This window comes from Moschus berezovskii, chromosome X, assembly GCF_049115385.1.
Source record: "Moschus berezovskii isolate FMDL1 chromosome X, NW_MosBer_1.0, whole genome shotgun sequence".
NCBI classification, from domain to species: domain Eukaryota; kingdom Metazoa; phylum Chordata; class Mammalia; order Artiodactyla; family Moschidae; genus Moschus; species Moschus berezovskii.
Genome location: NC_142488.1, coordinates 109,549,196 through 109,561,199, shown reverse-complemented (window position 1 = coordinate 109,561,199; position 12,004 = coordinate 109,549,196). Strand labels below are relative to the sequence as shown.

Genomic DNA, 12,004 nt, shown 5'->3' with positions numbered 1-12,004 from the left:
TATGTATGGCTGAGTCACTCTGCTGTGCACCTAAAACGGTCACAACATTGTTAATCGGCTATATCCCAATACAGGGCTCCTCAGGTGGCACTAGTGGGATTAGAAGTCCAGATACTAATTGCTCTTTGGGAAAGTAGTGACCAAAAGCAGTCACAGTTGAGCTTATGGGGATCTGGTTTTGTAAGTGACAAATCATTTGTGAAGAATCACTGAGCTGTCCATAATGACTTCTGCAATTTTTCTTTTTTTTCTTTTTTTAAATTTTTATTGGAGGCTAATTATTTTACAATATTATATTGGTTGGTTTTGCCATTAATTGACATGAATCCGCCCCGGGTGTACATGAGTTCCCCTTCCTGAACCCCCCTCCCACCTCCCTCCTCCCTTTATCCTCCCTCTGGGTCATCCCCGCATACCAGCCCCGAGCATCCTATAACATGCATCAACCCTGAACTGATAATTTGTTTCACATATGATAACATACATGTTTCAATGCCATTCTCCCAAATCATCCCACCCTCACCCTCTCCCACAGAGTCCCAAAGACTGTTCTATACATCTGTGTCTCTTTTGCTGTCTCGTATACAGGGTTATCATTTGCATCTTTCTAAATTCCATATATATGCGTTAGTATACTGTAATGGTGTTTTTCTTTCTGGCTTACTTCACTCTGTATAATAGGCTCTAGTTTCATCCACCTCATTAGAACTGGTTCAAATGCATTCTTTTTAATGGCTGAGTAATACTCCATTGTGTATATGTACCAAAGCTTTCTTATCCATTCGTCTGCAGATGGACATCTAGGTTGCTTCCATGTCCTGGCTATTATAAACAGTGCTGCAATGAACATTGGAGGACATGTGTCTCTTTCAATTCTGGTTTCCTCGGTGTGTATGCCCAGGAGTGCGATTGCTGGATCATATGGCAGTTCTATTTCCAGTTTTTTGAGGAATCTCCACACTGTTCTCCATAGTGGCTGTACTAGTTTGCATTCCCACCAACAGTGTAAGAGGGTTCCTTTCTCTCCACACCCTCTCCAGCATTTATTGCATGTAGACTTTTGGATAGCAGCCATTCTGACTGGTGTGAAATGGTATCTCATTGTGGTTTTGATTTGCATTTCTCTGATTATGAGGGTCACAGTTGAGCTTATGGGGATCTGGTTTTATAAGTGACAAATTATTTGTGAAGAATCACTGAGCTGTCCATAATGACTTCTGCAATTTTTCTATAGTATACTACATAGCAATACATAGTTAAAAAATATTATGCTCCCTTGTTGAGAATATGTGCTCAGACACTCAGTCATGTCCGACTCTTTGTGACCCCATGGGCTGTAGCCAACCAGGCTCCTCTGTCCATGGGACTGGAGTGTATTGTCATTTCTTTCTCCAGGGGATCTTCCTGACCCAGGGATCGAAACTGCGTCTCCTGCATTGGGAGGCAGATTCTTTACCATTAGCGCTACCTGGGAAGCCCAATAATATATCAGAAAATGATTGAGTTAGGACTTGCCTGGTGGTTCAGTGGTAAAGAATCTGCCTGTCATGCAGGAGACACAGGTTCGATCCCTGGTGCAAGAAGATCCCACATGCTGGGGTGCAACTAAGTCCATGAGCCACAACTATTGGGCCTGTGCTCTAGAGCCTGGGAACTGCAACTACTGAGCCTATGTGCCACAACTATTAAAGCCCGTGTGCCCTAAAGCCCATGCTCTGCAACAAGAGAAGCCACAGTAATGAGAAGCCTGCACACCACAAGAAAGAGTAGCCCCTGTTTGCTGCAACTAGAGGAAAGCCCATGCAGCAACAAAGACCCAGCACAGCCAAAAATAAAAAAGTTAAACAAAATTATTGTTTTTAAATGACTGAGTTAGAGAAAAGAAAAGAAAATGCAAATTTCTCCTCTACACAATTTAAGTCACTTGCTGTATGATGTAAAGAGAATAACCAGTTCCTAAAACGCAGATATTTCAAAATTAACACATGAAAGTCTCTTGCTTCATTTCAGTAGTCTACTTTTGGCAACAGGTCCATGAAAAGAGATTCAACATCACTAATATACACTATTATACACTAATATCACTAATATACACTAGTGTATAAAATATACACTAATCATTAGCAAAATATACATCAAAACCACAATCATCTTACACTGTCGATGACAGAATGGCTTTTGTCAAAAAGATAAGAGATAACAAGTGCTGGAAAGGGTGTAGAGAAAAGGAAACCCTCATGCACTGTTGGTGGGAATATAAACCGGTGCAGTCACTTTGGAAGAGTACGGAGGTTTCTCAAAAAATTAAAAATAGAACTATCATATGATTCAGCAACCCCAAGGAAATCCTGCCATTTGTGACAATATGGAAGAAACTTCAGGGCACTATGTTAAGTGAAATAAGTTAGACAGAGAAAGACAAATACTATATGATCTCACTTGTATGTGGAATTCAAATAAGTCAAATTTACTGAGGCGCAGTGCAGCATGGCAATTGCCAGAGGCTGGGAAGTGGGGAAAATGGAAAGATGCTGGTCAGGGGTACAAATTTTCAATTATGAATTCTGGGGATTTAATGGGGCTTCTCTGATAGTTCAGTTGGTAAGGAATCTGCCTGCAATGCAGGAGATCCTGGTTCGATTCCTGGGTCAGGAAGATCTGCTGGAGAAGGAATAGGCTACCCACTCCAGTATACTTGGACTTCCGTTGTGGCTCAGCTGGGAAGAATCCACCTGCAATGCAGGAGACCTGGGTTCAATCCCTGGGTTGGGAAGATCCCCTGGGAAAGGGAAAGGCTACCCACTCCACTATTCTGACCTGGAGGGTCGCAAAGAGTTGGACACGAGTGAGCGACTTTCACATGATGATTACAGTTAATAATACTGTACTGTATACCTGAAATTTGCTGAGAGATCTTGTTTTCTCACCACAAAATAAGCTAAGTCTGTGAGGTGATGAATGTGTTAATTTGATTGTGATAATCTCACAATGCATATAATTATTATAAACTTGTATACCTTGAAATAATATTGTACAACCTAAATACATATAATTTTTACTTGCCAATCATACCTCAGTACAGATGGAAAAAACAGTCAACTTCTATCAGAGGTGTTTAAACATGGGACAAAGATCCGAACACATGCTATGATTTTGGGCATTTAATGTCATTCACTAAATAGTTCCTACCAGCATTTGTGAAGAATGAAAGGCCAACTGAATGATGATGAGCCATCCTGTCAATACTTCATATAAGGTCAGAGAAAAAGCTACTGGGGGGTTACTGTACCCCAGTGCTGGCCATATGGAGTCAGAGGCCTGCTGGGGAATCACAAGTGCCAACTACCCCTTGAGGGACCAGGCTGCAGGCTGATGTACCCCAATCCCCTGGACAATCTCCTTGATGTATATATTCCAAAGTCAGCAAATTATTGTGTAAATTGATGGTTCTGGGCTCTTGTGCAAATGTAAATCTCCTTGTATAGTTTATCAGCTGCTCAGATACTTCCGTGAGAAAAGGGAAACAAGAACACAGATCACCAAGTGGATCTGGTGGGGATGGGCATGCCCAAAGACAAGTCACTCCATGCTTTATGATTCTGTCATAAGCGACCCCTGACCCAGAGCCATGGATGGAACCAGTTCATGCTCCAGCCTATTTCCCCCGCTTAACTAGAACACCAGGCCAAATAGCTCCTCAAAAAGTCTTGCAAGAAGAACCAAGAGAGGGTCTAACCAGCTGAGCTCAAAATCAGTGAGCACACAAAAAGCTGATGACAATCTAGGGGATGGAGCAGCTGGTGAACATCTGCTAAGAGAGAGAACATTAAACTCAAGTGTATAAACAGAGTTAATTCCAAATTGACTACAGTTCTGGTTTTGATGGATAAATTCCACAGCATATGTGCTCTCTTCAGTTCAGAAACTTTTTTTTTTTTCAAAAAAGGTAACAATTCAATAAGAATTTATTAAGTGACAACTGTACACATGGTCTTATACCCAGTGTTCTTGGTTAAAATGTAATACATGGAGACCAACCTCTGATGTCATACTTACTAGCTGTGTGGCCTGTAGCAAGTTACTTAACCTCTTTGAGCCTAGTTTCTCACTAAAACATAGGTTAAAAAGGAACCAATTTCATGGATTGCTATGAGCGACTCTATAAGAAGTACATGAAGTGAAGTCGCTCAGTTGTGTCCGACTCTTTGAGACCCCATGGACTGTAGCCCACCAGGCTCCTCAGTCCATGGAATTTTCCAGGCAAGAGTACTGGAGTGGGTTGCCATTTCCTTCTCCAATAAGACGTACATAGAAGACTGTAATACATCATGAGCAATAAGTGATGGCTATTACTAGCAAGAGGAAGTACTGAGGTGGTCCCCAGGGGGTTAAGAATAAAAGCTTTGGAGTTAGACTTTGCTGAAATCTTGGACTCTAACCCTTACTAGAAATGTGACCTTAGGAATAACCTTTGAGACTGAAGTTTTCTCATCTGTAACAGGCCTAGATCCTTGGGCTTATTGTGAGGACTAAATGAGACAACTCAGATAAAGTACTTATTAAAATAGCTGCTGTTGCTGCTAAGTCACTTCAGTCATATCCGACTCTGTGCGACCCCATAGACAGCAGCCCACCAGGCTCCTCCATCCCTGGGATTCTCCAGGCAAGAATATTGGAGTGGGTTACAATTTTCTTCTCCAATTAAAGTAGCTAATACACAGCAATTGCTTAATACATATTAGCTGGTATTAGTAGCCAGAACAGTACAAAGTAAACACCACCTAACTCCTCCCCCTTACAGGAGCTTATATTTTTAGTCAAGATCATGGGTAACTAGCAGGACATCATTTAGTGCCAAGTGAGTAATGCAAGTGGCATGTGTCTCTGGATGTCAGACAGAAGAGAGCAGTCAAGGCTGGAATAGTCAAGCATATTTGGCTTTCTGATAACTCACTTAGTTGTAAATTCAAGCCTCATCCCCTCCCCGCTTGGAAGCCCTTTGCTTTTTCCTTTTGTGGCATTATTTGGGGACCCTGGTTTCTGGGATGAAGAATGATTATTCTGCTTCAGCAAACGCTTTCACCTGCAAATGTCCAGAAGAGCTCTGCTCAGCTGTGGACCTGGTCGCTCCCTCCAGAGTTACAGCCTGTCAACAGCAGCTTATTTTAGTAAATAAAATACTTTAGTTTTCGAAATTCCCATGATGAGCTAAAACAAGTGAACCAAGGGATCTTCCCACATGTGAGTTGCAGGACTCCTGTAAAAGCCCATGGTTTCTAACCTCTTAAACTCAAATGGACAGAGGGCCCAGGCAGGTAACAAAAGTGAGTGGCACAGTCCCTGTGGTCCTAAGGCGCCACCTTATGGCAACTATACCCTCAGGTACCACAGTTTTCAATCTGGGCAGAAAATCCAAATGTAATATACAAGCAAACAAAACCCCACTTTGTTTTGTGGTCCAAACAAAAATGTTTGAGGCCTGAGTTTGAGATCTCTGTTCTAAAGCATAACAATGCAACTGGGCCCTGAGGTTATGCCACACCCTGTTAGGCTCAGTGCTCCAATGCCTGCGTGTATGCTCAGTCGCTCAGTGGAGTCCAACTCCTTGCGACCCCCTGGACTGTAGCCCGCCAGGCTCCTCTGTCCATGGAATTTCCCAGGCAAGATTACTGGAGTGGGTTGCCATTTCCTACTCCACAGGGACCTCTAATCAGCGTGTTTTATATTGGATTCCAAAGAGCATAAATGTACATGATCCAAAAAATACTAACTACTCAGTACTGACTACTCTAGTTGCTACAAACTCCAAAAAAACTGAACGGCCATACTGGAGCCTCTAAGTAGCTACATAATCTGATCTTGGCTCTAGGCTCAGACACCTCTTCCTACTATGTTTTGGTCATGCCAGTCTCCTGTTTTCCACACATGCCAAGCTCATTCCTGCCTGAGTCTTTGACCATGCTGTCCCTTCCACCTCCAGATCATCAAATGGCTAGCTCCTGCTCATTGTTCTGGTCTCATCTCAAATCTCATCACTGTGGATACCTACCCTATCTAATATTCCCTCAGGCCTTGCCATCACCCCACTTAAATTTCTAAATAGCATTCATTCTCTAAAATTAGTTTGCTCATTTATGTACTTATTTTCTAGTAGGTAAGCTTCATGGGCAAAAATTTTTTTTAATCAGGTATCACATGCACATAAAATAGTGCCGGTAGTACATGATAGACAGGTAATAAAAAACTTTTCAGCAAATGTATTAATGAATGGCTGAACTCTTGTAGGCAACACTACCATAAACCATCAAACCTTCCACCACACACTATTTCAGAGAAACCATCATCATCAAGTGACAAATCTATGAGCTACTTTTCATTGATATTTCAATTTATTACACTGTAAGAAATGCAAGAAAAATTTCTAAATACCAACTATCTTAAAAAAATACTTACATAGAAAATATCATGCGTCTCAGCATGGCTGTTATTGACTTCTACTTCATAAGACAAGCATTTGCTTTGAAAATTCTGTGGATTTGTCCACTGCACGTATAAGTCACCATTTTGGAAGGAGAGATTTTTAATATGTGGAGGATCAGGTTTCACTGAAAGACAGAAACAGAAGAATACAAATTAATTTCCAGAGTTAATTTTGATGAGATACACATATGGGCTTCCTGAATAGCTCAGCTGGTCAAGAATCCGCCTGCAATGCAGGACAGCCCAGTTCGATATCTGGGTCAGGAAGTTCCCCTGGAGAAGGGATAGGCTACCCACTCCAGTATTCTTGGGCTTCCCTGTGGCACAGATGGTAAAGAATCCACCTGCAATGTGGGAGACCTGGGTTCGATCTCTGGGTTGGGAAAATCCCCTGAAGGAGGGCATGGCAACCCACTACAGTATTCTTGCCTGGGGAATCCCTATGGACAGAGGAACCTGGCAGACTACAGTCCATGGGGTCGCACAGAATTGGACAGGACTGAGCGACTAACCACAGCACAGCACTTATACATAGAGACAATGAAGGTCACAAACGTAAACTGAAATAGGTCTGATGCATTTAATGGCCTTACATGATCAGACATACAGTTCTTGAATTTCTGATTAATCACAATTAATGTAGGAAGCTTATTTTTTGTTTCTTTTTCTTGTTTTTGGCCACACCACACAGTATGCAGGATCTTAATTCCCTGATCAGGGATTGAACCTGGGTCCTCTGCAATGGAAGCTCAGAGTCCCGATCACTGGACCAGAAGGGAAGTCCCCTGTAGAAAGCTTAAACTGCCTCGTAAAATAGATCTAAGGAACATGTTTGGGGCTGGCAGATGATGCAGATTCTGACCTGCACCTGGTTAGAGCATGGCTGGGGTATAATCCAGACATCTAGTTACAACAAGGGGGTGGGGTAAAGAAGTGCTTGGGTCCAGATGTGACTCTTCCTGATGGTACTGAGGGGCATTAGGTACAAGGGGTTCCCAGCCAGCACTCATTCATGCCAATCAAAGACCACGATGAAAACATCAGCATAGTTTTGTCATAGATTACAACAGGGATGAAGGTCTTCTCATGTGATGCAGTGGTAAAGAACCCACCTGCCAATGCAGGAGACGTAGGAGATGTGGGTTCGATCCCTAGCCTGGGAAGATCCCCAGGAGGAGGGCATGGCAACCCACTCAAGGATTCTTGCCTAGAAAATCCCATGGACAGAGGAGCTTGGCAGACTATAGTCCATTGGGTCGCAAAGAGTCGGACACGACTGAGTGACTAAACAACAACAGGGATGAACTTTGAGGACATGATGCTAATGAAATAAGTCCATTACAAAAGGACCAGTACTGTATGATTCCACTTATAAGAGGTATCTTAAGGAGTCAAAGTCATAAAAACAGAAAGTAGGAAGGTGGTTACCAGGGGCTGGGGGAGGGGGGAGGTGGGGAGGGAGAATTAGTATTTCATGGGCAAGAAGTTTCAGTTTTATAAAATGAGAGCATTCTAGAGATCTACTGCACAACACTGTGAATATATTTAACACTACTGAACTGTACACTTGAAAATGGTTAAGATGGCATATTTAATGTTATATAATCATAACCATGATTTAAAAGAAAGTAAAAAAAGAAATTAGCCTAGTCAATTTAGTTTTTCAGGAGTCAACTATGCTTAAGACCAAGCAACAAAAGAGAGTGGACAATTAACAGAAAACAACTTCACAACATCCTCTTCTGGCTAACAAGAATCTCCCACTCATCTCTTATATCACCACTCATCTTTAGGTAGAAGAGCAGCAAAATGAGCTTTGAAAGGCCCATCGAGGACAAGCTTCCAAGCAAGGGGGAGGAGAGAGAAGGGATTTGCTTCAAATGATCCCATTTGGCAAGCTGCCTCAACCTCACTCCCCTGGCTTACAAACTAAGCTGCCTTGGGTGCACTATTAGAATTCACTTCCACGACTGTCTGAAAGGGCAGTAAATAGTGTTCTGCTCACAGACTTGGGAACCTTTGTCCATTCATGATTATTTGCTTGTAAATTTTCTGTGTACCACTTTAGCTAGAATCAGAGCTCCCTGTTGGGATACTACAGCAAATAAGTAAATATAATGTGGCTTCCCTGGTGACTCAGGCGGTAAAGAATCTGCCTGCAGTGCAGGAGACCTGGGTTTGATCCCTGGGTTGGGAAGATCCTCTGGAGGAGGGCATGGCAACCCACTCCAGTATTCTTGCCTGGAGAATCCCCATGGATAGAGGAGCCTGGCAGGCTGTGGTTCATGGGGTCAAAAGAGTCGGACACAACTGAGTGACTAAGCACATATGACTCTGCTTTAGAGATTTACAAAATGCTTTTACACATGTCACATCATTTGGACCTTACAACAGTCCTCTGAGTTCAAGAGGGACTGTGTACCCCCTTTTGTAGATGAATACGAAATTAGAGTGTATATGCCATATCCAAAGTGACGAAGCTAAGACCTTAAGCAGGTATTTTATTTTCAAGTTGAGGGCTCTTTGTAATGGGCTGAAACTCGGCTGCACTGGTTGTTCTCATTGATCCGTGCCTGGGTTACACAGAACATTAGACAGTTTGAATATCACTCCAGATCACTCCATCTCCAGTCTAAGCTTTTTTTGTTGTTGTTAAACAAAGAGACAGATTATTCAGGAACTATATTAAATCACATTTATTCTGCAGCATCATCCTCTGGAGTGTAAGTAAAGGAAAATAGATCTTAAGAGTCAGAGAGGGACATCCTTGGTAGTCCAGTGGCTAAGACTCTGTGCTCCCAATGCAGGGGGCCTGGGTTCGATCCCTGGTCAGGGAACTAGATCCCACATGCTCTAACTAAAGATCCTGTCTGCCACAATGAACATCAAAGATTCCGCGTGCCTCGACAAAGACCCAGTGAAGTCAAATAAATAAATAAACATTTAAAATTGTTTAAAAAAGTCAGAGGCCTGAGTTCCAATCTCAGTTCTATAACTAACTGCTTGCTCTAAGGTCCAGCATATGCACAAGTAAACATGGATAAAGCATGTGGCATATGTGCACAATAAATATGAGAATTTACAAACTTGTTACTTTAACAAGGAACAAAGAAAAATATACATAAATATAGTCCCTTTTTTTCTGGGAAGATCTTCAAACCAAAATCATCATGTTTTTAATTATTCATATTGATGACATTAACACTTTCATCCACACTGTCATGGAGTACTTCTAAAACTTACCATGAGAAGTTAAAGGCACTATATTGAAGGATGGTCTGATTTTTCCTGCATTGTCCTTAACCATTACTTGGACGCTGTGCTGTTCAAAACTGGAATCCTTCACCTTAGTTAGATCAAAGGAACAAGCAATGTGCTGGCCTTCTCTGTAGATGTTTTCACACTGAAGAATTTTTCCCAGGCTTCTGTGCCTACAAGATAAAATGAGATAACCTTCTGCATTATATTTTAACCACATATGCAAGAAACAAATACAGATGTCTGTTTGTTTTTAAATGATTAAAGATGTCCATGAAAAGCCATATTTGCAATCTGGCAGGGTAGCTTTTTTTTAAAGCCCTATTTTATAATATAGCTCCATTTCACACTTGAGGATGAAATGAATGTTCCTTTTTCATGAATATGGTATTTTCAATAGCTATGGAAACCATAGGAGTCCTGACTCTTTTTCCTCTTCTGTATGGGAAACAGTCCAAGGCCAGGATGAGAAATTTTATGCTTCCTGAAAATGCCTTATCTGCTCAATTCCAAGTTTCCCTAGTCCCTCTGTCTGCTCCTTCCTTGTTCTCTTGGCTTGTTCCTTTCTTCTATTCTCACAGAATTCACATCCAGTCTTCAGCCCTCTGTGTATTCCTCTCTATTTCTTACTCCCTCATCCACTCACCCATTTATCACTTCCACTCCTCAACTAGAATTTCTGTACTGAGGATTCCTAATCCTGACCTACTGCCTTGGAGCCAGTCCCAGATTTCCAACTGCTCCACTTTAGAGTTACACTCTTGCCTCAAATTCAACAGCCAAGACAGATACCCCCTCTTCCTGGACAGACTGCCTTTTCTTCTAACCATCCCAATGCCATCAGCCAGAGCTCACTTTCTCTGGGTTCCTTGATTAGATTAGAGCCTCTAAAATCACCCCTCCCCCCTTTTTTATATCCTATCACCAAATTCGGTTACTTCTTTCTTTGCAAACCATCTGGGATTCTTTATGATATTCCCCTCACCCTATTTCATGCCCCAATCACTTGAGGCTTCATGTCTTCTCCAGATTGACCTCTCTGACATTATTAGTGTCCTTTAACCACAATCCTTACCTATCAGGGGGCAGCCAGAATGAAAACCACAATCACAGAAAACTAACCAAACTGATCACATGGATCACAGCCTTGTCTAACTCAATGAAACCATGAGCAATGCCGTGTAGGGCCACCCAAGACAGATAGATCATGGTGGAGATTTCTGACAAAATGTGGTCTACTGGAGAAGGGAATTTGACTTTGGAGGCCAGTGGGATTTGCTTACAGAACTTCCACAGGACTGGGGAAACAGACTCTTGGAGGGCACAAACAAAACCTTGTGCACACCAGGACCCAGGAGAAAGGATCAGTGTCCACACAAGAGACTGAACCAGACTTGCCTGTGTGTGTCCAGGAGTCTCTGGCAGAGGCGTGGGTTGACAGTGGCCTGCTGCCACCCAAGACAGACAGGTCATGGTGGACAGTTCTTACAAAACATCCTCCACTGAAGAAGTGAATGGCAAACCAATTCAGTATTCTTGCCTTGAGAACCCCATGAACAGTATGAAAAGGCAAAAAGATATGATACTGAAAGATGAATTTCCCAGGTCAGTAGATGCCCAATATGGAGAAGAGTGGAGAAATAGCTTCAGAAAGAATGAAGAGACGGAGCCAAAGCGAAAACAAAACCCAGTTGTGGATGTGACAGGTGAAGGAAGTAAAGTCCGATGCTGTAAAGAACAACACTGCATAGGAACTGGAATGTTAGATCCATGAATCAAGGTAAATTGGAAGTAGTCAAACAACAACAGTGAACATCAACATACTAGGAATCAGTGAACTAAAATGGACCCAAATGGGCAAATTTAATTCAGATGACCATTATATCTACTATTGTGGGCAAGAATCCCTTAGAAGAAATGGAGTAGCCCTCATAGTCAACAAAAGATTCTGAAATGCAGTACTTGGATGCAATCCCAAAAAAGGAAAATGATTTATGTTCATTTCCAAGGCAAACCACTCAATATCACAGTAATCCAAGTCTATATCCCAACCACTAATGACAAAGAAGCTGATATTGAATGGTTCTGTGATGACCTACAAGACCTTCTAGAACTAACACCCAAAAAAGATGTCCTTTTCATCATAGCGGACTGGAATGCAAAAGTAGGAAGACAAGAGATACCAGGAGTAACAGGCAAGTTTGGCCTTGGGCTACAAAATGAAGCAAGGCAGAGGTTAACAGAGTTTTGCCAAGAGAACCCACTG

The 12,004-nt window shown here is 42.1% G+C and overlaps 1 protein-coding gene across 3 annotated transcripts in view; it reads right to left on the bottom strand.

The window, feature by feature from the left end:
• Window positions 1-12,004, bottom strand: part of IL13RA1 (interleukin 13 receptor subunit alpha 1) — a 78,638-nt gene that overhangs the window by 41,429 nt on the left and 25,205 nt on the right. For all 3 annotated transcript variants that reach the window (XM_088834146.1, XM_088834147.1, XM_055437949.2), the window contains exons 5-6: window positions 9,724-9,911; window positions 6,454-6,605 (exon numbers count right to left, since the gene is read on the bottom strand). In XM_088834146.1, the coding sequence (XP_088690272.1) occupies window positions 6,454-6,605; window positions 9,724-9,911 (340 nt within the window). The remainder of the gene's footprint in view (window positions 1-6,453; window positions 6,606-9,723; window positions 9,912-12,004) is intronic.